Source organism: Meles meles, chromosome 5 (genome assembly GCF_922984935.1).
Source record: "Meles meles chromosome 5, mMelMel3.1 paternal haplotype, whole genome shotgun sequence".
NCBI classification, from domain to species: domain Eukaryota; kingdom Metazoa; phylum Chordata; class Mammalia; order Carnivora; family Mustelidae; genus Meles; species Meles meles.
The window spans coordinates 7,544,901-7,572,464 of record NC_060070.1 but is presented as its reverse complement, the minus strand read 5'-3'; the positions used below and the strand labels follow the sequence as shown (position 1 = coordinate 7,572,464).

The window sequence follows — 27,564 nt, the reverse complement described above, 5'->3', positions numbered from 1 at the left end:
GACGCAGGGTGAGCAAATGCAGGGGCTCATCAGCCCTGCTCTCGCGGGGGCTTGCAAATGTCAGCTCGGGCCCGGCCTCACCGGAACCCCTTTCTTAAGGGAGAATCTCAGCCAGAACCCATTTCTCTCTCCGTTTCCGCAGTTCCTGACAGCGCCGGTGCTTCTCTCGGCACTCTCCTAACTCCTTGGCTTACCCGGTTCCGTTGTGCTTGGTGAACACTGGGTGAGTAAGGGAGTCAACCTTGAAAAACAGGATTCGGAATAGATTATGCCCACCTGATGGGTGGACCCGTCTCTCCCTTCTTCTGTAAGCGCAGCGAGCAAGAGCTCTGTTCCCGCCGCGCGGCTGTGCACAGGGGAGAGCCTTCTGCTTACCTCATGCTCCGAAACCCCCACCTCCCTCTGCGAGCACCATCAGCGCGTGGCCTGGGAGGACAGAGTGTCCCATAGCTAAATGCTCTTCGCCGGAGATGTCACTGCTGGTCTTGCACGTTGTGCACGTGGCCTCTGAGGACTGGCAGCAGTTCACAGAGGTCATGCGTGTGGCCATGACTCCAGAGAACGCCTGGCGTGTCAAGGGGCAGCCCTCCCTCATGGTGTGAGAGTCTGGGCTTCCGGAAGAAAAGTGGGCGCCCAGGGGAGCCGTGTGCCCCGGTGTTTGCTGCAGTCGACCCTTGGCTCCTGCACGGTGTTTTCAAAAAGTGCGCCTGGACTGGTTTCTGCCTGCTGACCCAGATGAGCTGTGCACGTAAGGGCATTTCTTAAACGGCTGCTGAGGCCCGTGCTCTGTTTTTCCGCTCAGCTTCTTCAGAATTGCTGCCTCTTCAAGACGCGGGCCAGGGGGACTCTGTTGCAGGCAGATTGGAAAACCCAAGGCTGCCTTACAGGGCCTCACTGTCCGCCAGATGCGCTCAGCTTGTCCCCCAGCACCGTCCCCTTTAACCACCCCCTCCCCGGGCCTGCACCTGTGTCGGTGGCCAGGCGGGCCCCTCCAGCTGCCCCTGCGTGCTGAGTCCATCCCACTACCCCCGGGCAGTGCTGCTGGGTCACTGCCGTCTGGAACCCCAGAGCCACGGAGGAGGGTGGAGTGTGGGCACGGAGCAGTCTGTGGAAACACATAGCACAGGGAGCCAAACACTTTAATGGTTTTTTGGAGGCATAATTTAGTCATCTTACCTAAAGCGCCTTTCACTCTTTTGCAATCCAGTACAGAAAACTCAGCACCGAAGAATGAAGGGGAACCCTCCGTTCCCCGTCCCTGCCCTCCCCCTGTGCCTCAGATCCCCTCTGAATGATAGAATAAGGCTCACACTCAGCCGCACACCATTCTCACTTATATGTATCCTCTCCCTTACACTCACTCGCATACACTCACACAAACACACACACACGCTCACACGAAAAGAAAATCAAAACCCACTAAAGCATTATGGGGGGACAAAAGATTTAAGAACATCTTCCTCCCCGTCTGGCATCGAGACAGAATGCCCTGCCTTCCCAGCAGGGGCTCACCCCGCTTCGTCCCCGGGTCCCACTAAGGATGGCTGGCAGCGTCCACCAGTCCCCAAGGGCCCCTCCGGGCACTAATGTGTCTGGGGTCAGTCGCTCCGTTTCTGCTTGCTGTCGATGTTGCCGTAGGCAGAGCCCTTGTCGATTTCGGTCACGCCAATCATCCATCGAACTCCCACAGAAGCTGCAGAAATGGGAAGCACAGGGGTTAGGAGGAGCCCATGGGGGACCCCAGAGTGATCTGCGGGAAGGACGCTGAGATGCCAGCTGTCTGCAGACCCCAAGCAGCAGCCGAGATCTTGCCGGCTAATTTGGGGCCCCCTGCTTGATCCCACTGTAGTTCTCCTGGAGCGCGGGTGTGGGACTAAGTGACATTAAAACAGAGTGAGGCTGTTCTGCTGGTGGGTTAATCCCTCCACGCATCAAGGATGCTAAGCCTCCACTGCACCGAGGCTCACCGAATTCCTCTGCTTGCCACGCTGGCCTCCAAGACAAAGGATTCTTTTGCGAACGCAGGGCAGAACTTACAAAATACCCTGCAGCGAAGCTGGGTAACCAACCAGGAGCATGGAGAGCGCAAGAGCCCGGACATCTCCTTAGTGCCCGGCTCTGCTCTCGGGATAAGTATGAGAGCAGTGAACGGGGAAAAGCCCCTGCCTTCAGGGGGGATCAGCCCAAACAGCACGAGAGACCCTCATGAGTGCCCAGCGGAGCCACCAGGAAGCAGGACAGCAGAGCCGCGGTCACACGCTGCAGTCAGAGACGGCACACTTGGTGAGCTTCAGGGCAGGGAGCACGTCCGAGCCCCCTGAGGAGCCCGGCACCAAGCACGTATCACACATTTCAGAATGCATGAATGGCTGAGATGGGGCCATTCCAGCGGGGCTGGCAGTGAAATGAGCGGCCTCTCCCAGGGGGCCCTACCAAGTTTGCCTCTGGCTGCGGCACCTCAAAGACCAGCGACAGCGTGCAGGGAACCCTGGGGCTATGAAGCAGTCAGAGGGGTTTGAAACCCCTGGCCAAAGAAGCCAGTACGGGTTAATGCAAAAGTGCTCCCAGGCCGCTCTATTCGACGTCGGTGCGTGCGGCAGCCAACTTCTAGAAGCACACGCTCTCCCCCAGAGGGGCCAGGACCCGCTCTGAATGGCCAGGGGCTTTTGCCCGTTGCTGCTGGGCTCCAGGAAGATTTTCCTGGGGAGGAGGAAGGAATGAGGACCGTGAGCAGCGCTGTCCGCGGAGCTCCCGTTCGGGGAGGGCGTGTTTGACCGCGAGGCCTGCAAGCTAGTTTTCCCGGCCATCTGCAGGCTGTGCCTTCTGCTCTCGAGGCTGCGACAGCGAGGATGACTTTACCCCGGTTCTGCCTCCAGCTGTCCCCCCATCAGATGCTCCTCTCGGCAGCATGGCTGGCGCGGGTCTCCTGCTCTCTACTCACCCACAAAGAAGACGAGGACGAAGCTGGCCAGGGTGAGGGAGGACCCGCTGCTGACCATGTTGATGAGGAACCGGACGAAAGGGTAGAGCAGGAGGGAGGCCCAGAACAACCAGTTGACGAGCGTCCAGGGCCGCCGGGGGGGCACCATGGGTGTCTCCGGGAAGGTGCCCGTCCTGTAGTACTCCTCCTGGAAGGCATCCTGCGGACAGAGAGGCGACCCTGAGGCGTTCTGCTCGTGCATGACCCACGTTCGTGCAGGCCCTTCCCGAGGCACCGGGGCGGGGGGAGGCAATGTGAGCAGAGCACAACCAGGCGGTCCATCACGGGTGCCTGATGTGCCTTCCCGATACCGAAATTGGCGGTCCCCTCCCCACAGTGACACGGCCCTGTCACTAGCCCCGGCGTGGCAGCTTGAGCTTCGGTGCCAGGCCAGCCCAGTTCCCTCCTGGTCTGCTCCTCGGTGCTCACCTGCCTCCGACCGGGTGGCCGGCCTCTGAGGCCCAGCTCTGGTCGCCCAGATGCAGTACTGCCTGCTGCCCGCAATGGCCGGTGGAGAACGAATGGAGACACCGAGCCTGCCTTCGGTGAACGCCCACAGAACACACTAGAACCCGGAGCCTCGGGCAGAGCCACGGGCTCGCCTCTTGCACCGAAGCTACGACGGCACGGCCTGCCCAGCGGCTCTGTGCAGTACTGCCGAGACCCCCGTCCTGTCTCCTCCGGTGCCTGACCTGAGGCGGAATACAGGAGCCCCCTTGGCGGCGGGCTCCGGGGCCCCCGGGGACACCCGCGCCTGCGATGACCACGTGCGAGGTTTCATTCCGCGACGAGGTGCAGCGAGAGCCGAGCACCGACACAGGCCGGAGCTAACAAAATACCATGCCCGAGGGCCTGTGAACGTGGCCCCCTTCCTGGCGACGGGATGGAGGAGTGAGGGGAGGGGACTCGGCGCCTCGAGGTTGCCCGTGACCCGGCACCTGGACTGCCTGCGGCCACAGCTAACTGAACCCACGGATGAGGGGACCACCGGTCTCCGAGTGTGTGTGTGTGTGTGTGTGTGTGTGTGTGTGTGTGTGTGTGTGTGAGACCAGCGAGCCTGCGGGGGTCTCAGGCGGGCACGGGGTGCACCAGGGAGCCCCCAGGCCAGGCCTATGCAGCAAGCGCCGTCCAGCTGCTCTCGGGAGACCCCAGGTGCTGCGTGGCGGCCGTGGGAGAGAGTGACACTGCGGGGCCGGGCGGCAGGCAATGGGAGCAGAGGGACCCGTCCCCAGGCACCGTGTGGACATGAGGGCCAGCGACTGGCAGCCACGGGGAGTCTGCCCGCTTCTAAATAACAGCAATGGACGAAATACCCCGACAGCATCCTAGGGGCTGACGGCGTGCGTGCGGAGCAAAACCCGTGTCTGGGTCACGCGGGGCCGCCGTCGCAGCCTGCTGGTGTCCTAGCTGTCCCCAGAGTCGAGTTTCCTGGAAAAGGAGCTTCCGTCTCTCTGGAACTTACACCCAAGGTTCCAAGCTCCCTTGAACAGCCTGAGAGCGATCTCGAAAATACACCGTACTTCTCCTTTCCCCAGTCAGCAGGTACTGAGAAAGACACCTTTTTCTCCACTGAGGGTCATCATTAAAACGAGTTCCAGAGCCTGTGGCCGAAGCAGACAACCTCAGGGGAAGCGACAGTGACTTGTTGGACGCCCAGAGCGAGGGCCCTAACTCTGTCGAGGCCTCCTGTTTTTACCTCCTGCCATGAACCTGGGTGATTTTTCTCAACCCAGGCTGGGGCCACAGGAGCCCGATAACTCGGTGACAGGGCCGCTTCGGACTCCCGGATTCTCCATGTGGAAGCCTAATCCCCGGTGGGCTGGGCTCAGAGGCGGGACCTCTCGCAGGGATAGAGCCCTCATAATTGGGGTTCGTGCCCTTGTCAAAGGATCCTAGAGAGCCCCCACGCCCTGTCCATCATAGCAGCCCCGGTGGGGGCCCCCCTTCAGGCCCCCGATCGCCTGGCCTCCGGAGTGGTGAGAAGGAAATGCCCTTGGTATCATGCGAAAGCCGTCGCAAGCTTGGAAAACCCTTCGTTCTTGTGCTTGAAGAATTTCCTGCTGGCTGCGGCACCCCACACAGAGCAGCGCCCAACCGTGGCCCCCGTGGGCCCCACACACCCACAAGACAGCTCGGCCACTGCTTCCTTCACCAGCTTTTCCGTGGGTACCATTAGTGGCGAATTCCTCATCCCTTCGGCAGACTTCAGACTGCCCGCCGGAGGGCAAGTATGTAACTTGAATCAGAGATGAAATTCAGACTTGGTTCAAACCACGTGATGGAGCGACCGTGATGGCTCTGGGAAAAAGTGACCGGGGCGCCACTGTTGTCCCCAAGGGATCACACAAGGGCATGGATGGTTTCCCACACCCACAGCCAGCAGCCATCCCGGGTGCTGACAAGTCATCAACGTTGTGTCTTTTCCAGACGCTCTGTTTGTTCTACGTCAAGGTTGGCCCAGGTGTCAGAGCTGATGCCCTTCCTGTTCGAGACGGTCAGAATGGCCGCGGTCGATAGTGGATCTTTATGTCCCTGCCTGAACAGAATGAAACGTTGCTGTGTCCCTGTTGGGGCGCCCAGCACCCCTTCTGCATCTCGCTGACACTTGTCCATGAAAGCAACACCGGAGAATTGGTGCTTTGAAGTCCCCGGCTCCATGTCAGCAGAACTGTCCTCCCACGCCACACGTCTGAAAGATGACGCCCTACACAGAACTCCACTTCGGCAAGCGTGATGGGGCCCCGGGGTTTCCAGTGCATAAAGCCCCAGGCCCATCGAGGCTCCTGAGGGGACAGGGATGCCCCAGGAACGACAGGATGCTGGAGTCTCTTCCCGTGTGTCCACAGTTCCTCTTGGAGGCACCGCTGCCCCTTCCCGGGGGCTGCTCAGGGGTGGTCCCTCCGGGGAGAAGGCCAGCCTCCCAGGTCTGCTCACAGACACAGCCCGCGGGAGCGAGACGGGGCCTGGCCTCCGGCACCTGGCTTTAGCTGCAAGCTGGGCAAACCACGTCATTCTCTGGACCTCGGTTTCCCTCTCACTAGCAGAAGGGCTCTGCCCCAGATGGTCGTTTCAGGAAGCCCTTCCAAACTGAACCCTATCATTTTATTGCATACATAGTTTAGAGGGAAACCTCCGGAGAGCCTTTATCAGGAAGGAGAGGTGCCTCTTCGCTGAACGCCCGAGTGGTTCGGGTCACACGACGGTCACACACTCCTGCCTGAACCCAGCAGAGAACGGGCCCACGGAGAAAGCCTGCTTTGCTTTGCTTTGCTTTGGTGGGTTTGAGGCCCGCGTTTGTCAGATTTGTTCGTGTGCTTCTTTACGAAGGCTCTCCTTTCCGAGGCCTTAGTGCATTTTTCTGCTTGCTAATAGTGTGACGTGTCCTATGCCCCCCAGACGATCAAACCAGGGAACAGCACAAGGGAAAGTGCCGCCTCGTGTGTGAAACCAGAAGAAAATATATATTGTTTGCGTGTTTCCATCAGGCCCAGGCCCGCGGCAGCACAGAACCTTCCTAACTGGGAACCTGGTTTAAAAGCAGCCGCCGTGCGTCTCCAAGCCTGCAGGCCACGGGTCAGAGGCGGCCTCCTAGGAACACGCATTTCTAGGCCCTTCAGACCTACGGGGTGAGCCTGTGAGGCTGAGGGACCTGCATGGTCCCCACTCGGTGACAGACGGGCCGGTCCCCGTGTACTCGTTGGAAGAGGAGACTGCATGCCTGTCCCTGCAACCCGTCCGGAAAAGGCCCCCAAATGGCCAGTTTTTCGAATGGGCTTTTACAGGAACCGTCGGAAAATCACCCCTCGGGAGCACGGGAGCCACTTCCTGCTGCGAGAGCGTCAGGATCTTGATCCCCCAAGCCGAGCACGTTTGTGAGAAGTCTCTACTTCGTCCGATGGGGGTCATCTGGAAGTCTCTGGGGCCAAGACACATTCTCAAAGGAAGGATTAAAATGCTTCTCCCACTGGAGCAGACACTCACAGAGCTCTAGTGACGATCTTCTCTAGGGGAGTGGGGACCCCCGGGTCTAACCGATGGAATTCGGCAACAGGAAATCTGCATCCCGCTCAGTGTGCTCGATTCGAGGCCAGTTTGGCCTCAAAACATAGGATGAATCAGAAATAAGTCTCTGTGGGCATCAAGACGCGGTCATAAAAACACCTTCCTCACTAGCTGGACGACGTCCTGAGATGAAGCAGTGAGGGCCTTAAGCCTGCGACCCCCTCTGCCTCTGCCCGTGCTGCTGAGAGGAGCCAGCGGAGGTAGGGCCCTGCTCAGAGGAAGGAAAAGGTGGGATGGGGGCTGACCCCAGCCGAGGCCGAGTCTTGCAAGCCTCCGTCTTGCCTGTGCGGGTGGTTTGAGACCCTCTGTCTTGCCTGTCGTTTGGGTGGGGGGGAGGCGGTTGAGACCCTACAGGCAGCCACCCTGTAGGCCCGGCAGCCGTCAGGATCATACACGTTTGCTGAAAGAACCCTCCAGCCCCCAAGAACCAGAGGCTACTTTTCCTAAGTAGACACGGGCTGTTGGGGGGCCTCGCTTCCTTTTCTGTCCACTACACCCTCCTTTCTTGCCGTGAAGCCCTCTTAAACCCATTTTGCTCTGTTCTTCCCCATTGCCAAGCGGAGTGTCAGCACTGGGGCAGTACTAACCGGAGTGTGGGGTCTCGCGCTGATGGAGACAGGCTCGTCGCCACTACCAGCTCTCCGAGGCCCCCATGGTGCACCCACCTTGAAATGGGTCCTTGGATCCCACACGCACCCCGCCCCCCGCCCCCGCTGCACTGACCTTCTCCTGGTAGAGCTTGTGGAGCCAGGCTGAACACTCGTCCTCGTCTTCTGGGACTTCTTCTAGAGGAATCCGCCTGCAAAGCAGAGAACAGCTAGCAGGGAGGAAACTGGTGCCAGACGCCCCAACCACGACTTCAAAATAACAATACTTGGGGGGCGCCTGGGTGGCTCGGTGGGTTAAAGCCTCTGCCTTCGGCTCAGGTCATGATCCCAGGATCCTGGAATTGAGCCCCACATCGGGCTCTCTGCTCAACAGGGAGCCTGCTTCCCCCTCTCTCTCTATCTGCCTCTCTGCCTGCTTGTGATCTCTGTCTGTCAAATAAATAAATAAAATCTTAAAAAAAAAATAACAATACTTGACATCTTTGGGCTCTGTTTTGGGAGCCCAGGTCACGCAGGGGTGCGGGGGGCAATTCAGGCAGCAGACGGGGAAATCCATACCCATGGTGGGGAGCTCTGGACCCAGGTGCAGTGCGGGTCCCTGAAGGGTCAGCCTGCCCCTTTGCTCACCTTTGCTTTCTGCTCACCAGAGGGGGAGTGTGAGGGTGGCTCTGGGGCTGAGGACCCAGCCACTTGCCAACAGCCCCCCTGAGCAAGGGGGAGTCACTGGACCACATTTCCTGGTCCCCTGTTGCAGATCTAGTTCTGTCTGTCCGCCCGCGGGGCGCTGGCTTTCATGAGCTCTAGGCCTTTTTATTCACCCTGATGCTGTGCGCAGGAAATCCTGTGTCCCCCGTGACTGCCAGGGCCGGCTTCACGCCCGTCTCTGGGTAGGGACTATCTTAGCAACAAGGTCCATTTCTAGACCCTATCCATCACACCACGGCCTGTGGAGGGAATGTGGGATTCCATCTCATAACAGACGCGGTATCGTCTGGGGCTAAGTTTTCATATGATGAAATATTACCCCGTCAACTCCCACAGGTCCTCCCACAAACGCCCAACTCCTTCGCTCTTTCTGGCTCAGTGGGGAAACCAGATCTCTAACTGTGTTTCTTGGAAAAGGATAGGGAACCTGCCCACCCTTTATTTGGATGGTGGGTGTTTACGGCACTTTTGCTCTTCTCAAGAACTTCCTTGACATTCCTGCCCTTCTGGTTCTAATGCTTTGCATTGAGGCAAAGCACGAGAAAGCCCGTAGCGCTTTGCAGGGGACCCTGCACTGCGAGAAGCGTGGGGAGCAGCACAGTCCTCCCTGCCTGCTGTGAGGGCACCGGCTTCCGTGGCCCCCGTGGTGTGGTTTTGGCTCTTCACGCCCTGTTCCTGCGTGTGCTCCGGGGAAGAAGTTACTGGAGAGGCGGCCGCGTGGGTACAATAATCTCCCACGCTCCAGGCTTCCCCCAAATACCTGGGGCCCAGCTGGCCGCTGAGTAGAGCTCCTGCTGGGTGTCTGAGGGCTCAGGGGGCAAAGTGTCCTCTGCCTCTGGGAGGCCTCCCTTGGCAAGGCTGGTTTTCCCGCCCTCATGTGCCTTCAGCTGCAGAGTAAGGTAGATTGTCAACTGCAGCTTCAGGAAACAGGGATAATGAAGATGCTTCTTTCCTATTCGAAAGGGGGAACCGGGGTCCTCTCTGGCTAGAAACCTGTTTAAGTCAGGCTGTCAGTCCACCGAAACATCTCTCCTGGAAGGCCTGAGCCTTTCTTGCAGCCCCATGGTGACGATCAGCCCCTGAATTTACATCGTCCTATGTTGTACTTCAGTATCTGTGAAGTCTTTTGAAAAAGTAATCAGAATGTTCTAGAACACTTGGCTGGTTCCCCAAGAGCAGCCACGTCAGATCATCTTTGCTAGCCTTCTGGGAAGACAACCTAGTGCACAGGAAACCAGTACCGTCCTCAGCCCCGTCGCATTTTTTTGCTCGAGTCCCCGCTGCGTTTGGCAGATGGTGGCATCTTTCAATCGTTTCCCGGTCATCTCGATGGCATTGCCGAAGCCCAGGGTGAGGCCTGTTCTGTAAGCTGATACAACGGGCCAAGAGAACGGGTGTGTCTGATACCGCGGGAAGTCTTTTCAATAACAACTTGGGATATAACACAGAAGTAAGATACCGCTGAAACGCTCTCCATTTGTTCCTAGACCTCCCTATGAATTATACATGTTCTTGTCTGTGTATATCTGGATATCGCAGACACATCCTCCAAGAAGAGGGGTCAGTATAATAATCTCTTCATACTCAGTCTCAAAATAACTATAAAAGGCTGTCTTCTGTCTGTCCAACCTGAGCTCTATGATGAGTATGAATTGGTCCGAGAGAATCAGAAATTAGAGGCTTCCCCGATTACTGACATGAGCGCTGTGTGTCTTGAGTTCCTAATACAAATACAGTCTGTGAAGGTCACTTCATGACAGATAACACACAAGAAAATACCAAACAGACTTCCCTGGAAAGAGGTCTGTAGGCCGTTTGTGATTTAATTACTTTGATGGGCTCTCTCTGTTTTGGAAAGGAACTGGAGCCAACTTACCTGACATATAAATCGGCGTGATATTTCTTCCCATTTAGGACCCCCAACAGTGTTGGATTTTCATTGTTTCTGAAATTGAGTGTACAGTCATATACAGCTGAAACTATAAAAAAATAAAACAAATACAAAGCAGTATATAGCGTGTGAACCCAATTTTGTTTCGCAGATACACATTGGAAAACAACAAAGAGATTTGCTAACTGGTTATCTCAGGACGGTGGGATGACGGGGTTCCTTTTACACGCCTTTCTACACTGTCCAAATGCCCTACATTGAACACACATCACATCACACATCACCTTTTGTAACCAGAAAAACACTATAACTCAGCAACTGAGACAAGAGTTATTACTGAGGTCGGAACAGCTTAAAGCAATACTGCAGTGTCCCGTCTAGAAGTTCTCCAGCAAGTACCAACATTTAGACAGGGTCAGACATGAGATCGGCCAGTCGAGAGCCTACTCTCCGAGAATGTGTCTGAGTGGACGGTGGCATAAGCATTTTATAGGCAATTTCGCCCCCTAGAGAAGTAAGATAGCTACAAAATCAGAATAAGATGCTGGAGACATCTTAAGGACTTGGACCGGAGTCCACGGAAACAGAGCTGAGAAACAAAGAAGAACGTGTGAGGTCAGCGCCTCTGCCCAACGGTGAGCTGACTGTTACGTCCCCGTGTACCGCAGGGGCCGCAGGGCCTGGCCCGGGCTCCAGAAACGCTCAGTGGGTGGAGGGTGGGAGTGCGTGAATGACCACGTGTGGACAGAAATACAGCGCAGAGACGGGATGACAGGACGGGACAGTGCAAAGAACACGAGTTATGAAGTCAGCCTGGTGCCTGTGGGATCCTCTCTTGCACGTGTCGCTCAGCGCCCTGAGCCTAGCTCCCCTGGACAAAGGACCTCCGATGTCCTCCTTGCAGGCTGGCTGAGCTGGCAGGAGTCTGCGTGTCCCACGGGGCCCGGCCCTCCGTGATAATAGGCTGTGAGCCCGATACTTTACGGAGAGCTTTGGCTGTGTGCGGTTACTATTCATACAGCAGGTGGCGGGGGGGGGGGGGGGCGGTGGCGGCAGGGTCCTCTTGGTCTAGTTGCGGATATGAAGAACCAAGATTCAAAAATCAGCCAGAAAACCACCATCCATTTTCTTCGACCTGCTGCCTGGCCCCAGGTGGGGTCTGCAAGAGGCCCGCTGCCAGCTCATTAGTCCTAGCTGAGGAGAGGCGGGGGTCGCCCTTGCTGGCTTGCAGGAATGCCGGGAGGTACCCCCCAAACCTCCAGCAAGCCAGACCACAGCCCCTTCCTGTCCTGGGACTGGAGGCTGGCTGTCTCCCGGTGGGGGAGGCGTCACTCTCCACGGACAGAGTGCGGCTGGTGGAGAGCAGCCTCTGTGTTCGCCACATTCCGTGGGCATTACAGGAAAAGGCACTTGGGCTGTATGCGGGGTGGCCGTGGGGTCACAGGTCTGAGAGCAAGAAAGGGACATGGAGCTGATGTGGTTCAGTGGGTTTCCAACTCCTCCCTCCAGACTGGCTCTTCAACAGGAGCCTGATGTACTCACAGAAGGGGCCTACTTGGTCAGTCAAGGATGGGCCGGGGGGCAGCCACAAGGGAGCCCCAGACGACCGCCTTGCAGCTAATGATTTGCACAATTTCCTCCTTTGCCAGAGGGGCAACCTCAAGAGGGGCGATAAAATGGCACAGCGCTAAATCCACCTGCCTGCAAAGCCCTTGAGGAGGGGAACCCGAGCCCCAGCCTCCGTGTCCCAGCCGAGCCATTCGGAACAAGTCCCTTCAATTCTCTCTGAGCCCCAACTTCCACTTCTGTATACTGGACGTAAAACAGTTTCCTTCATTAGATCTGGCCAGTACACTCTCACCAGGCCCTGTGGTGCGAGCTCGCGCTGGGGGCAAATCCAAGTGCCCTTGGAGGGCAGGTCCTTATTTCCAGGCAGGGGACCCAGCCTGCCCGGCTGCCTGGACTGCTGCGCCTCAGGCCAAGCTCAGCCAGGGCCCAAAGCCCACGGGGAAAGCCGGACCCAGTAGCTGGGCACCCCCAGCAGGGCGTGAAGGTGAGGCAAGCAGGCTGGAGGGGGTGCGGGGGGCTCCGACCCACAGCCCACAACTGACAGTTACACGCCAGGCCTCAGGCTGAGTCTTCTGCCCGTTTTCTCACCGAACCCTCCTTGCAGCTCTTACAAGTATCCGAGGCGGTGCACCCAGGATCCTGCAGCCCGCGGAGTGGGGAGCCCGCTCCGACCTGCTGGGCGTGCTGGATGTGAGCGGCTGGAGGAGGGACAGGCGACAGGCGACCTCCGCCTGGGCTGCTGGGGCCGCAGGGAGCTCAGTGAGGGGCAGGTTCTAGCTTGGGGTGAATCCAGAGGGTGCGACCGGGGCTCCGCTGACAGCCGGGAGGCCTAGTGGAGGGAGCAAGTGGCCTCACTGCCGCAAGCCGCAGCGAGGGGTATGCGGGGGGTGCGGGGGAGTAGCGGGGTGATGTCTGGGCAAGGGACAAGCGGGTCAGCTGGGGGATGGTGCAGCGGGGGTGTAGACCGTGGGCGGGACAGGATGGGGGTGTCTCGGCGCACCCGCCCTGCTACCCAGCGGCTTCACGGCCATGGGCTCAGGTGCCCAGAGGAGGCGGATTTGCACGCGGTCCCCGGCCGGGCAGCGCCGCAGGAGATCCCTCGCCCGCCACTCAGATCCCTTGGCTCACAAGAGGGAGAGGAGACCTGGGGCCTGAAGACAGACGACTGTCTGCCGACAGTCTGACCATCCCTGGACTCCCGGCCTGGGCTGGGGGGTGGGGGACGACATGGGGACACCCGTGTGACCTCGGAGCTGCCTGGAACCCAAGGCCCGCCTCCTTGCCGGCCTCGCTTCGCAGGGCCAGAGGAGGAGGCCGGGTCTCTGGGAGGCGGGCGGGCTGGGGTGGGCTGCGGGGAGAACCAGCAGCGAAGCGGGTGTGGCCCCCCCGAAGAGCCTGCTTTCTCACTCTCACCCAGTGTGACTCGGGCTCAGCCAGCGCAGGTGGTAAGGTCACAGAGTTCATCAGCTGGAGGCAGCTGGTGCCAACAGATGGACATGAAATGCCAGACAAAGCAAAAGGATGCCAAAACCCTGAGCTAACGAGGTATGGGGTCAGGCTGAACCAGGTGTGGGCCCCCGTGAAGAGGGACCCGGGGATTCCCCAAGGGCACCACAGCCTTGCAGTTCCGGTGCTGAGCAGTAGAGGGCGGTGTTTGCTCAGCGTGCTTGCTGGGGGGCGGGGCGGGGGGGTGCCGGTGACACAGAGAGCGAGCGAGCCCGCAGCAGCCTGGATCCTAGCTAACCACCCTCTGTCCCCCGTCTGCCCTCCTAGCTACCGGCCACCGTCATCGGGGAAGAGCTGCCCGGGGTGCTGGGGTTGGGTCTCCTCGCTGCGGGGGGCGGGGGACACCGGGATCTTCCTTACCTACATTTCTCAAACTCCTCACGGTGATGGCGAAGCCTTTGGTGCGAGGCAGCAGGTGGTACTTGAGGCTGGGCAGCCCCTTGGCTTGGGCCACCTGCATGCTGATCTGGTGCTTCTTTTCCGTGAACCGGGTGCCCTCACAGTGAATCAGGAACTGGAAGGAACAGCGCAAAGGTCACGCACAGCCCTCGGTCCCCACCGCAGCCCTGGGTCACGCTCCGTCCTCCATCATCCACCCCAGTCACACGTGGCCCCACAGGAGCCCTTATGGCCAGAGCAGAGCTGGCCCCCTGCTACGGCCGCCCCCGACCTCGGGGTGGGGCCTGGAGGCTGGGCCTCCTCTCTGTGTCTATAGGAGCTGTGGGGACAAAAGCTGACCGTGGAGGATCGTAGAGGAGAGAGCACAGGTGTGCGTGAGCCTGCGTGTGTGTATGTGAGCATGAGAAGAGCCTCTGAGTGTGAGTGTGGCAAGAGCACCCTGAGCGTGTCCGCGGTGAGAGCATCCCCAGTGTGTGTGAGCAGGACAAGAGCAGTGTGAGTGTGACAAGAGCATCCGGCATGCGTGTGCAACAAGCGTGTTCTGAGGACCGATTTCTGCCCCCGTTAGTTCAAAGAGCCGGACCAGGTAGCGTGTGACAGTGCGGCCGGCCGGCCGGGCAGGTCGGCAGGAGGGGCGTGGGGCCTGTCCGGCTGCCCACGCGGGAGGGCTTCGGGGCTGGGGGCGTGGCTTCTCGGGGTGTGACACGTGGCTGCTCGGGGTGTGACGTACAAAATACTTCTCGGGGTAATCCCGGAGGTGCAGCAAGCTCTGCGAGACGGTCTTGCGGTCCTGCTCCCACTTGCGCGTGCAGAAGACCATCTCCGTGAAGTACCACATCCAGCCAATGATCGGGACGTAGGCCAGCTCCTTCTTGGCCAGGACTTTGGAGCCCTGAAACAGAGATGGGGGCCCAGGGTGATTCGCGGAGATGTTACTAGAAAAAGAGCAGCGGACATGCTCTCCGGAGGCCTAGCAGGATGGTTCCAGAGCACAAGGAAGCAAGAAGCCACTGACCCTGGAGCCTCTGCCCCGGTCAACCAGAGGCCAAGGTTGTGCGAAGTCTGCACAGCGGGGAGGAGGGGAGAGGGCCTTCGTGGGGGTTGGGTAGGCATCGGGGCGGCGTTGGGAACAATGAGGGACATTGAAGGATCTCGGGGATGCTCAGGTCATTTTCCAAGCTGGTTTTGCAGTTTTAACACCAAACTCTCTCTGGCTCTCGCTCAGTCCTCGGCCACACTGGATCCCACCAGCAAGGCGGACATCATTCTCCTTCACAGACTAGCAAATGGGGTCTGGAAGGTTCTCTGTGTTGTGGCGCTGCAAAATGGGGGAGCCTGGTTGAGCTGAGGCCCCCAGGTCATGGTGGGGGGTCTCCTCCTGTCCCCTCCTGGCTCATCTCAGGCTGGCAGTGGGGCTGGGACGCCCACCTGAGACTGTCCCAGGCTGACTCACGACACAAGGACCTGGCCACTCACAGCTTGGCCCCTGGGGCTGCTCGGTGCAGGCCACCACCCAGCTGGGCCAGGCTACACGGTCTGTGCTGGCCTGGAGGAGACCAGGGATCTGGGGCATCGGGGCGGGGAGTGGCGGTGGGTAAAGGAAAAACTGCTTTTCAGCTAGTGGGCTGGGTTCCGTATTTTTCACCCTTAATTTTGGACTTAGTCAAGATACTTTCTGAGATGGCTGTCATTGATTAACGGCACAGGTAACAGGGGCAGCGATCTGGGCGGTCAGGCAGGCTTAGCGGTGCTCTTGGTGACAACTGTCTGCTTTTGCCCTGAATCTAGGAGGCCTTTCACGTCCGCAACCACAACGCAGCTGCAGCTCGGTGGAGAGCGATGGGCCATATCCCCCCACCCACCTGCGCAGACTGGGGAAGCCATAAACAGCCGCTCGCTCGCTCTATGTTACAAACCCAACAGTAAACATCTTCCCCCGCGGCGGGAAAGACAAAACACAGACATCTTTCAGTTAGTGTCTCTGAGTCTGGATGGGATTTTTTTTGTTAGTCCCACAGACCCAACATGCAAGTTCTCTCTCGAAGAGAACCAAGCCGTCAAAGCCGGGGCCTGTCCCCGGAGGACCTCGAGGCCAGTCCCCGCGGGTCCGAGAACTCGCTGGCGGTACCGGGCGGGGGCGGGGAGGGCTTCCTGAGTGCCAGGCACGGGCGATGCCTGACCATAAATCCTATTCCGTTTGATATCCAAAGACATAGACAACCCCCCCGCCCCATTTTATAGAAAATCAAACTGAAGCTCAGAGACATTCAGTAACTTGCCCAGAACCACGGAGCTGACAGCTGGGGAAGCGGAGACTTTAGGCGACGTGGCCTGCCGCAGGGCACGGTCCGTGAGAAACGTTCATGCCCACCAAAGCGCAGGGCCAGACGCGCAGAGCCGCCTACCCCACGGCCACTGTCCCCTCCTCTTTCGTTTACAGCCTCGGTTCTGTTCCAAAGGCAACATGTTCAGGCTGTGGGTGTGACCATGAGGGACGTCACTCAGCCTGGTGTCCCCCGGGCCCCTTAGCCGAGTGTGGGCCCCTGACCCAGAGCTCCGGAGGTGGCTCAGGGCTCTGCTACGGTGCAGGTGTTCTGGGGCTTCTGGGAAGACTTTGCTCCATGACAGAAGGAGAGACGGCCAGGAGGCCCGGCCATTTTTTCTGTCATGAACACGGTGGCGGAGTGTGTCACGGCTTTGACATCACATGGTGACCCTGAGAGAACAGGCTAGAAATGCCGAGGCCGTTGGAGCTGCTGCGCCAACCCGGGAGGCGTCTGGCTACAGCCCGGCTGTGGGTCCGAGGGAGTTGAACGTCTTCGTGGCCAAACCATGGGGTTTCTGCACATCTTGAGCGGACGAGGGCCTGTGACAGAGATCAGTCACGTCACGGGTAAAAATCTTTCCTACAGTCGACTTTTTTCTTCTCAACATGGAGTTACTCTAAATCCTGAAAGCATGAACTAATTATCCTGACTGGTGCTTTCTTGCGCTATAAATGAGAAGGAAGTGCCTGTCACTCAGAGCACAAAACCAGACTGCCTTGGGAATCCCCACTCTGCCCAGAGGAGCCATTTAAAAGCCGATCAGTGTGTCTCCACTGCCAGGTTTCAGGTCGTGGGAGGCCCCGGCGGCCTTCCCTCGCCCCTCCTCTGGCCGGTGGGGATGTTCTTAGGCTCTCTGCTTCCACGCTTCTGTGAACTCCCTACTCTCGGCCTGTGAGATGAAAACAAGATAGAAAATCCTCACCGGTGAACTAAACTTACCTCCTTGGCAAAAAATGACATATTCCTGGACTCGTTCCAAAAATACTTTGCAATGACACAAAGAGATTCTAGAAGATGATCTGTGCTATAACCAAGAAGGGGATCAGATCCTGTAAGGTCGCAGCCACGGGTGTAGGAAGGTGAGTGGCCGCGTGCTGTCCATCCTAGCTCTCTGGTGGGGAAAGCACTCTCAGCGGGTATTTCCTATTAATGGAACAATCCCACCAGACCAGTGGGTCTTAGTGGTTGGCCTTTGATAACCCACCGCTCAGAGGAAATGGCACTTTGACAGTGATGTGGGATCTATGTGTAGACCAAAGAGATGAGCTCAGGAGTCTACATGTCCGTCCCTGTCTGACTGTGTGGGAGAGAGCGCTGCAGATCGCCTTATTGCCCCACGGTAGAAGAGCTCACTGAATTATGTACAGTCTGAATGACAGACTGCATGTACAGTGCATATACGATATTATAGAGCCGTTAGTGTACCCTGTGAGCCAAAGCAGCTCCCCCACCTGTTTTTATAAATAAAGTTTTATTGGAACACAACCACACTCTCTCTTGCGTACCCACTGCCCATGGCGGCTTTCACGCCACAACAGCTGAGTCGAACAGTAGTGACAGAGGCAATACGGCGCACCAAGCCGAAAATATTCACTACCCTGCCCGTTACGAAGTTTGTCAACCTTTGATTTAGAGCCACTAAAATTTATTTCCGACGAATATTTAATTGCCGGGGAAATGCTTATGATATAATACTAAATTTTTAAAAGGTCTGGAATCAAAGCTGAGCCTAGAGTCTGATTATGACTGCATGAAAACAGGAAAATAACAGTAGCTATAGGTGAGCGGTCAAATCAGAAGGGATTTTGTTGTTTTTTATTAGATTTTCCTGTTTTTATCAACAAAATGTTTTGCAGTGTTCCTCTAACAATGCCCCTTTTAAGAAGTCGTTGACATCAGCCCCTTTCAACCATTTGCTTCTGGAACTTAAGTGAGGCTAGATCAAAATAGCCCATTTGATGGCGACCAAAAGGAACAGAGGAGATGTTTCTGTTTCTATGTTGAATTAATACATCTTTCAACCTTAAAGTTCGGGATGTTCTCATTAGGCCTAACCCTTGATGTCGACTATATTTATTTGTTATAAGATATGTTTTAAAATATTAAGGTAGAAACTTTTGCCTTTCGAATCAAAGGTCATTTATTTGATCTCCTTTCCTCAGTGGGGTTAACAGGATTTGGAAAGCTTTGGAATCACTCCTTATTTTGATCAGGCTCTACCATGGCCCAGCTGTGTGACTTTGGTCCAGAGACTGAACCTTCCTGGGCCTCCATTTTCCTGTAATATGAGGAAAGGAATACTTACCCCAAAGTGTTGCTGTGAAGATTTAATATATGGAAACGTATACAAAGGAGTCGAGTTGAGGACCTGACAACAGGTGTTCGATGTATAGCTGTTATTACCACCACAGAGTAAGCACAGAGGGCTAAACGTCCCTCTCAATTCGGCCCATTTCCTAACCCACGCTTCAGCATACGGGAGTAATCTGCAGGATCCCAGCACTCCCTGAGAGGCGGTGCGCCGAGAGACTCACAGGGTTCCCTCGTTTAAGACCAAGAGAGACTAGAAACTTATTACTCCAATATGCTTACGTTCCTCCAGGAAACTCAATATGCCATCGAGAGCATGACCCTCCCAGGCTAAGCAAAGGCTTCTATGTGTGGACGGTAATGCCTTCAGGAAAGAATGTATAAAAACAATTATCAGTTTCATTTATTCTGGATTTATTCTGAGGGTAGATCTGAGAGGATTTACTGAGAAGACTTGTTTTCATTAGTCCCACAGACCCAAAATGCAAACTCTGGATTTATTCGGAGGGGAGATCTGAGAGAGTTTGATTTACCACAGGCCCATCTAGACATTAGCAGGTCTGGAAAATCAAAAATGTTCATAGGAAATACAACTTCCCATGAGGAAGCCACAACAGCAAGAGCCTGGCCATTTCTGGTAGTTGAAGGGCATCACTGACGTGATATCACATTAATATGTGTGTGTGGGGGGGGTGTTCGTGAGAGAGGGAGTGGGTGTGTATGAGAGATTGTGTGAGAGAGTGAGTATGTGTGGGTGAGAGGGGTGTGTGTATGAGAGAGATTGTGTGAGAAAGATGAGTGTGTGTGTGTGTGAGACAGACTTGTATGTGTAGAGTGGAGTGATTGTGTATGAGTGTGTGTGAGAGAGAGACTGTGCGAGAGAGTGAGCATGTAGGAGAGTGTATGTAAGTATGTGTATGAGAGAGACTGTGTTCGTAGAGCATGTGTGAGAGTGTTTATGTGAGAGAGAGTGTGTGTGAGGGAGAGTGAGTGTGTGTGTGAGAGACTGTGGAGAGAGAGAGTGTGTGTGAGAGTGAGTGTGTGTGTGTGAGAGACTGTGGAGACAGAGAGTGTGTGTGAGAGAGAGTGTGAGTTATGTGAGAGAGAGTGTGTGTGGGTATATGTGGGAGACTGTGTAGAAAGACTGTGTGTGTGAGAGTGAGTGTGTGTGAGAGAGAGAGGGTGTGTGTGAGAGAGAGAGCCGGGAGGGCAGTCTTACACAGCCGCACGATCTAGCTGAGCAGCCCATAACCGCAGCTGGGACCGCCCAGTTGCTCAGGGGAACAGCAAACCCCATGACCCTCCGACACTCCATGAACCTCGTCAACATCTGCAGCCCCCGGTCAGCCCCGGTGCAGGGACCGCGTGGTGCTAGAAAGCACTGTTCTGAAGACGCACTGAGATCCAGCAATTTCGACCCCGAGATGATGCGGCTCTCGCCTCACCTGTGTCAGCTCGACAGCCTCCGTGATGACAAATGAGCAGAACTGGGACTTCCTAGTTAAGGCTTGTCTCTAATAGGCCCCCTGCCACTACTAAGACGAAAAGGTTTAGTGTCGATGCTGAGCTCGTAGGACGGTTGGAGCTCGTAGGGCGTCCTGCTCGGCCACCTTTCCGCGAGGCTCCCGCCGCCTCTGACCGCTCCGGACGTGCCGGCAGAAGACACAGTTGGGGACCAACATTCACCAGTAGGATGGTCCCTGGTCAACATGCTGCTGGCACAAATACCTCCTTCTGGCTTCCGAACGCACGGCTATTGCTGAAGGTTTACGGGTACGGTCACAGTTCGTCACTTGGATTCACCCAAGGTCATTGATTTCTACGAAATATAAAATGCCTGCGTGGGGTCTTTTAGTGGCACTTGGAAAGCAGACGAAAAATCCACACTTCAACCTTGGAATTTTTCTCCACCATGAGCTGGGCCCCATCCCTGCAGAGGACTAGCCAGTCAGCCAACGGTTCAGCCTCTTTTTTGATGTGTGATATGCGAACTTCAACCTCAGAACTGTTCTGCCCAGGCCACAAGTGTCTGCTGAACACCTCCTTTGTGCCAGGCCCTGGGCCGGGTGGAGATGCCAAGATGATGGGGATTATTCATGGCCTTGAGACACTCAAGCTCTAGTGGGAGGAGAGAAACAGAAAGCTACCAACGCCTGTGTTACTCCTGGCCCTGAAACCTGAAAGCTGTTGAACAGACATGGTCCGTGGCCAAGGAGGCGGCTCCAAGTCTGGAAAAGACGGGGCTGGCGCGTGTCTCTGCAATGGAGTCCCTCACCACAGTAAAAGGCAGGAGATAAGGCCGGAGCTCAGAATCACGAGCCAGGCGTGCGCATGTGTGTGCGTGCACGCCATCTGTGCCCACAAGAGTAACGTACAGGTGGCCCAATTCTGCTTGTGTCACTCTCTCACTGTTTCTCCCTTCTCTGATGCCAAGAAAGAAAATGCTGGGGACCTTATGCTCCCAGAAAAACCTCCACAGTATCAGAAAACAAAACGAGCGCTGTGCCGCAATTAGTCCCGGCCACAGGGGAAATGCATAAGACAAATGTGAAACAAAACCGCTCTCTGAGGATTCATCTCTCTCCGCCTGGGACCGAGCGTGGACCATTTGTCGAGGTGGAGCAGAGCCCTCCCAGCTCCCCGGCCCTGATAGCCACTTCCCCCACCCAAGCCTCCATCCCCCGACCAAACCCCCAAAGTCTCTTAATTCGCCTGGTGTGCAGATCTGGAGGTGGGGAAGGGGCATCTGGGGACAAAGGAAACTCTTGAACGTTGGGTACTTGTCACACTTGACTCTGCTCTGCACGATCAGAGCTCCGGATAAAACAGATGAGAAAGGAGGACGCCCACGTCCCCCTTCCCTCACGTCCCCTGCCCAGCTTCTGTTCCAAATGGCCAGCCTGAGTCCTTCCCGGGGTGGCCTTAGGCCTGGGCAGAGGGAGAGACAGAGCGGAAGGAATTCCAGGGGTGGGGCTGGGAGACCAGGGCCCTGCACGGGCAGAAGTTAACAGAGCTCCTGTGGGCACCTTGTGGCCGGCAGGTGTTTGCTAAGCAGTGGAAGGAAGCCCGGGCAGACAGGGAAATGGGAGCGCCCTGGGCATGTTAGCAGATGGGTTGTGACCAAGAGGGAGCCGTTACAGGGGACCCTGCAGAGTCAGAGCTGGTTCCAGGCTCTGAAGGTCTGCTGCGGGGAGAGTAGGGAGGAAGCCCGATGCTACTGCTGCTTTAAGCAAGTCTGGATTTACAATCCGTTGGTGTAATCCAACCCTGGCTTATTGAAGACATTGCCAGAAAATCCTGCTTCATGAAAAAGACCAGGGCGCCTGGGTGGCTTAGTCAAGCGTCCAATTCTTGCTTTCAGCTCAGGTCGGAATCTCAGGGTCCTGGGATGGAGCCCCACACTGGGAGGGAGTCTGAGGGTTCCTTTCCCTCTGCTTCTTCTTGCACACTCTCTCTCGCGAATAAATAAATAAAAGCTTAAAAAAAATTAAAGACACGTTGGTGTCTAACTCAGCACCACACTTTAAAAGCTAGAGTGCACACCAGCATTTCCAGGGATCTGTTCAGTTACGAACTCAGGACGCCGCTGTACTTTCGTTGAGCTACTGACCTCTTTCCTTGGCCGGTGCTGCACCTGGCTGCCAGATCTGTAAGGCGTCGCACACCCTCACCCTTCTCTCGGCCTCCTTATCTGCCGAACACCAGGTCCCAGCAGGCCTGGCGGGTGACTACTTGGTGGCCCACGGTGGCGTCCCCGCCCACTCTCAGCGTAGCGGGTGGTGCCGGATGCTGCTGGTTAAGCCACGGAGGGTGGGGCGGGGGCTGGTTTCCACGCACTCATAGCATCCTGGCATCGAGGGTGAGGCTAACCCACCGTACTGGAGCCGAGGAACCAGAGCCGTGTATGTGATGTATGTGGTGGAAAAGAAAACGTAAGACATTTCCCCACATCTAGGAGTGCCTGGGGGGCTCAGCTCATTAAGTGTCCGGTTGTGAGCCCAGGGTGATGGGATCGAGCCCCACCTCAGGGCTCCCTGCCCAGCAGGGAGTCTGCTTCTCCCTCTGCCTCTGCCCTCCTACCCCCCATGCTTGCTCGCTCGCTCGCTCTCTCAAATAAATAAATAAAATCTTTAAAAAAAGAAAAACACTTCTCCACATCTAAAAACCTCTCATGTCTCTGTAGCCAACAGGAACTTGACAAACGTGTGTGAAGGAACGGCGACAGAACGAATGTAAGCTCACTTTGCTTTGCATGAGAAGGACGGGGAATGCCAGTCGCACGGGAATCTAGCTGGGTTAAATCCCGTTTAGTACAACATTTGCTCTCTTCGGTCTTCCACACCTTATCCTCTTTTTCATTACAAGAAAGCACTCAGGGAAGGGGAGCTCATGAGGGTCAAGGAAACTAAGCATTATTGCACGCCTACTTGCGCCAGGCACCTGAACCGGGACTATATTCACTAAACAAGTACATATGTTCAGGAAGCCCTGTCTATTCACTGAGCCCTTACAACAGCGAAATGGGATTTATTAACTGAGGTTCAGAAAAGTCAGATAACCTCCCCAAGGTCACACAATGCAGGAGCCAGGGTTCAAGTCCACATCTGCGGGACGCTAAGACATTGGGGTTTTTTTTTTTGCCTACACATCTCTCCCTCCCCTGCCACCCTTGGGAGAGAATTGTTCTGGAGTAAGCAGAGGGGAAAAGAAAGAATTGCTCTCGATATCTGAGCCAGAACGCACAGTTTCATCTTTCAGACTGTCTGCTTTTCTGCTAAGTTTTACGTGTTCGAAAACAAGACAGAGGAAACCCACTGTTGGGGAGGATGTTAAAACTGGTGCAGGTTTACAGGAAATCACATTCATGTAGCCTTTCTAAACAATTCTGCGTTGACATTTTTCCTGCGAAAAACCTTTAGGGAGAAAAGTGATCCTTCCACAATCAAACTTGAAGAAATGCTGGTTTTTGGAAACGCGTCACCTTTCACAGAAAGCACCATGTTTAAGGTTAAGGACGGAAGCGTCTTGGCAAGATTAACTCGGAACCCCAGCGGCTGGGGTTCTGTTCTAGTTTCAGCTTGTGGGAGCTTTTCTGGGGTTTTAGGGTATCTGCAGGTCATTTTACTGAGAGCCCGGGAGAGTTCGGCAAAACGGCAGCAGCCCACACCCCTCAGTAAGTCTGAAACCAGCCCACAGTGACCTGGAGCGGGGGCCAGTGAAGTGAGCGGGACCGCTACTGTGCATGCTTGGCCGGGCCCGGACGGGAGGAGCCTGGCAGTGCGGCCCAGGAACACGGCGCCCTCCTGCTGCTCGTGATGGGCCATGTCACCCATGGTCTCCCCACCTCCATCCGGTGCCTCATAATCATCCCTTCACCTCGGTCTCCCGCTGATTCTAATATCATGCCCTCAAGGCCTTGTTCCAATGTTATCACCTTCTGGAAGTTTCCTGTGTCCCTGAGGATCAAAAGTCCACGGGCTCGCAAGCACCAGAACGTTAGACCAGTTGTAAAGCTATCGATCTTCCTCCCCACAGTTTGGTGAACAGAGCTGCCCCCAGCACCAAAACTCGCCCCCCATCTTCCACCTTTCCCACAGTGACCCCTGCTCGTCCCCCAGCCCTCCAGGCCCTCCTCACCTGACAAAGGGGGGGCACTGGGAACGACAGGGCCCCCCAGGATGGTGCCGTAGGGCCGACTGGTCTGTGGTTACATAGGCTGGTGTCGCCCCAAGTGAGCACGGTCAGCCCAAGGTCATTGCTCCCTTCAACCCCGTGTCCTGTGACAGGCACTTATGTCCCTTCTTCACGTCTCCTTAGATATTATAAGGTCACTAAGGCGAGGACTGTATTTTCACACCCAACTTTGTATCTTACAGCACCTCGCAGTGTTTTCTACAGAAAACACACACACCCGTACGTGCACACACACACACACTCAGGGCTCTGGCAACAAACACAGGGATGGGTGTGGAGGCAGGTGGCCGGCCGGTGAGCCTACTGAGGAGACCACCACCCTGGCCGGCGGCTCGAGGGTGACCTCACGAGGGACCCTTGCCAGGACCCACCGCTGAGCTGCGCCTGGATCCCAGACCATACAACCTGCGGTAAGACCCGTTGCCTTCGGTGGCTCTGTTCGGTGGCTTGTCACGCTGCCACAGATATGACACATCCGGCCTCTTGAACGATCTGAAGAGAAACGTTGCAGTTGGCCTCCGGGTCAACCTCCAGGCCGCACCCCGCCCCCCCCAGCAGGTGATCGCTGACCGTAGGGGCTGCCGTGTACCGAGCACTCACCGGGGGCTGGTGCTGCTGGGAGACCCCACAAACGCGATTGTGGGGAGCCTACCGTAAGCCGCAACCGCAGTGAAGGCGACGTAGATGTGTTTCACCTACCGCAATACACTGAAATACTGGAAGCCTCGGAAACCCTAAGGCTCAGCAGCGCACACCACAGTTTAGAGGAATGGACTCTCGACTGCCCACAGGCCGTGCGCCTCCCCAGGGAGGAAAGAGTCGGCGTGTTCTGCGAAGGTCACAGCCAGAGCTTTTGGCGCCCGGGCCCAGGTCACGAAAGGCCAGTTCCAAGGAGAACCAGGGCCTCTGGGAATGACTGTGTGGGGCCTCAGATGCCCCAGATGTAAAACTTCTAAAGACCTTTTTCTCCTTTTTAAGAAAATGCTATCACTTTCCCCCTTAAAAGTAATTTCAAATTTAATTACCCCATTCTCAAGAATTTTGGCAAAATTTCACTTGTTTCAATTTAAACTCACTTCCTCTTGGGCTGTTACGTGTGTGGGCAGAAACTGCCCCACGAGGAACCTTCTCCCTGGCCCTTCTCCCCTGAGAAGCAAGCTCCCCAGAGTCCAGAAAGATCTCAATGTCACATGCTATTTTAAAACAGGGATCAATCAGGCGCCTTTTCTTAGAAGGTGATTTAAGACCAAGGGTACCGCTGAATGACGACTACAACAAGCTGCTATTCCGTGTCCTCCTAAGAGTGGCGGGAATCGACTGGTCACCTTGGAAAGGGCCTGAGCAGCTCACCTGGCATCATGGCCCGTCGCTGGACTGCAGCTGCTCCAGCAGCGTGCGGGGATGGAAACGGTTCCCTGCCGCAGGGACAGCGCATTCCCCTGGGAGGAGGGTCTGGCAGCTTCCCCCTGACTTGGCCCAGCCCCTGACCCTGACAGAGGTCACCAATGTCTCCCTTGTCCCATCCGGGCAGCCTCTCCTTGGCCAGCGTGAAGCGACCTCAGAACGTGCAGCCACTGCACGGGCTGGTGCATAGAGCTTGGCAGAAAGGGGAAGGTGGCCGCCTCCTGTCCCTGTCTAGACCCTCCCTCCAGTCCTGGCGGGGACTCCGGGGCTCCAGGAAGCACATTAGCAAGAATCCAGAAAACCTGAAGCCCCACTGGGTAGGTTTCCCCAGGGGAACACCTTTCACCCCCATCTGATGCTTCAACCTGTTGACCTCGCAGCCTGATGGTCTCCAAAACTTCTAGAACAGTCTCAGACGACAGTGCTCACACCTCTCCACCGGCAGCCCTGACTGCTTGGTTTTCGATAGTAAGAAAGGCCGTCCGGTGACTGTGGTGTCCGCTTACGGAACCACAGCTGGAAGGGAAACGTCTTTGTGCTGTTGGCGGTACAGCTGTCCCGCTAACCACCGTGTGGCCCTCCACAGTCTCAGCCCTGTGCTCAGGCTGTGACTCCATCAAGGACTCCGAAGTCTCTGACCTGAGACCCTAAGTGACAAGGAGGTAGCGTTCCCACTCCCTGAAAGCCTCTCCATCTCTGGCCTGTGTCCCCTCTCCTGGCCTGGGACCTTCTCCTAGACCTGGGTCCCCTCTCCTGGCCTGGGACCCTCTCTCAGACCTGGGTCCTCTCTCCTGGCCTGGGACCCTCTCCTGGCCTGGAACCCTCTCTCAGACCTGGGTCCTCTCTCCTGGCCTGGGACCCTCTCCTGGCCTGGAACCCTCTCTCAGACCTGCGTCCCCTCTCCTGGCCTGGGTCCCCTCTCCACGTTACTCCTCCCGGGAGCACAAGGCACGAGGGCACTCTTTCCATCTGTCTGTGCCTGTTTCCCCACGGCCGCGGGCCCCTGTGAGCTGCTCCGTTCTGCCTTCACTCTGTTAGTTCCTGCTGGGTCCCTCCCTGACCCAGCGAGGGTACTACAGCTCTCACTCCTCAGAACGAGCCCGTGATCACCACAAGCTGGGAGGGAACTGGAAGCCTGCTCCCTGTCCCAGTTGGCCCTGGTCATTGTCGGATGTAAAGGCCCCCGGGCCCTGAGGCACCCGCAGCTTTTCCTCCTGGCGCCTCCTGGGGTAAAGAGCAGAGCTCTGAAATGCGACTGACTAGTTACTATCCTGGAACCAATGATTTAGGAGTTTACTGATGAAGCGTAATCAGTAATAGCGCGACGAGAATTATGAATGGGATAAACGCAGTGAACGGCGCCCAGCAACGGCTTGTGGCCATCAAGCTGCCGAGGCAACGTGGACGGGCCGGTGCCTGCAGGGCCAGCACGCCTGCTGTGCCACAGGGCCTCCTGCCCCGGGCCGGGTGCGCGTTCACCCTCGGAGCCCGGGTACCTCTCAAAGCCCCGTGGGAAGCCCGGGAAACACCCCTGTCCCTCAAGCACCCAGGGAGAACCAGGGCTGTGGGACGTCAGCAAGCCAGGAAGTCCAGTTCTAGGGCAGGAGAACAGACACGCTAGCAGTCAGGGTGCCAAGACGCGAGGTGCCCTTTCCCCAAGACAGGAGGAGGACACGGTCATAGTCACCCGCATCCGCGATGGGGTTCGGGTGGTGACATTTTAGGGGGATGTCTCCTCTCGCACAGAATAAAACCACAAAACTCTACTTGAGCGCTCTGCCCAGGGTCTCTAAAATGGAGAAAGGCAGATGCTAGAATGTTCCGTCTTGTTCCTGAAAATGCGCGGAGCGCACACGCACACAGATAGCGAGTTGGAACGGGAAGAGTAAATAGGGAAACAAAGAACACTGTTGGCAGGAGGGCCTGTTGCTTTCCTAGAAATCCTTCCAGTGATTCACCCACAGTGAAACAGGCCATGCAGCTTTCTAGAAGTCTCAAGGCAGCAACAGTGATGGAACTCCCTGTTCCCATTTCTTGAAAAACGGCTAAAGACCTCCCTTGCCTTTTGATAGTTTAATGGCATCGTAAGGACTAGCCTTGGTCCCAAAG

The 27,564-nt window shown here is 56.5% G+C and overlaps 1 protein-coding gene across 2 annotated transcripts in view; it reads right to left on the bottom strand.

Moving 5' to 3' along the window:
• Positions 1 to 1,120: 1,120 nt before the first annotated feature.
• AGPAT4 (1-acylglycerol-3-phosphate O-acyltransferase 4) overlaps positions 1,121 to 27,564 on the bottom strand; it is a 116,786-nt gene continuing 90,342 nt past the window's right edge. For both annotated transcript variants that reach the window (XM_046006868.1, XM_046006869.1), the window contains exons 4-9: positions 14,451 to 14,612; positions 13,682 to 13,835; positions 10,232 to 10,334; positions 7,766 to 7,841; positions 2,942 to 3,140; positions 1,121 to 1,693 (exon numbers count right to left, since the gene is read on the bottom strand). In XM_046006868.1, coding sequence (XP_045862824.1) covers positions 1,599 to 1,693; positions 2,942 to 3,140; positions 7,766 to 7,841; positions 10,232 to 10,334; positions 13,682 to 13,835; positions 14,451 to 14,612 — 789 coding nt within the window. In that variant the 3' untranslated portion in view covers positions 1,121 to 1,598. The remainder of the gene's footprint in view (positions 1,694 to 2,941; positions 3,141 to 7,765; positions 7,842 to 10,231; positions 10,335 to 13,681; positions 13,836 to 14,450; positions 14,613 to 27,564) is intronic.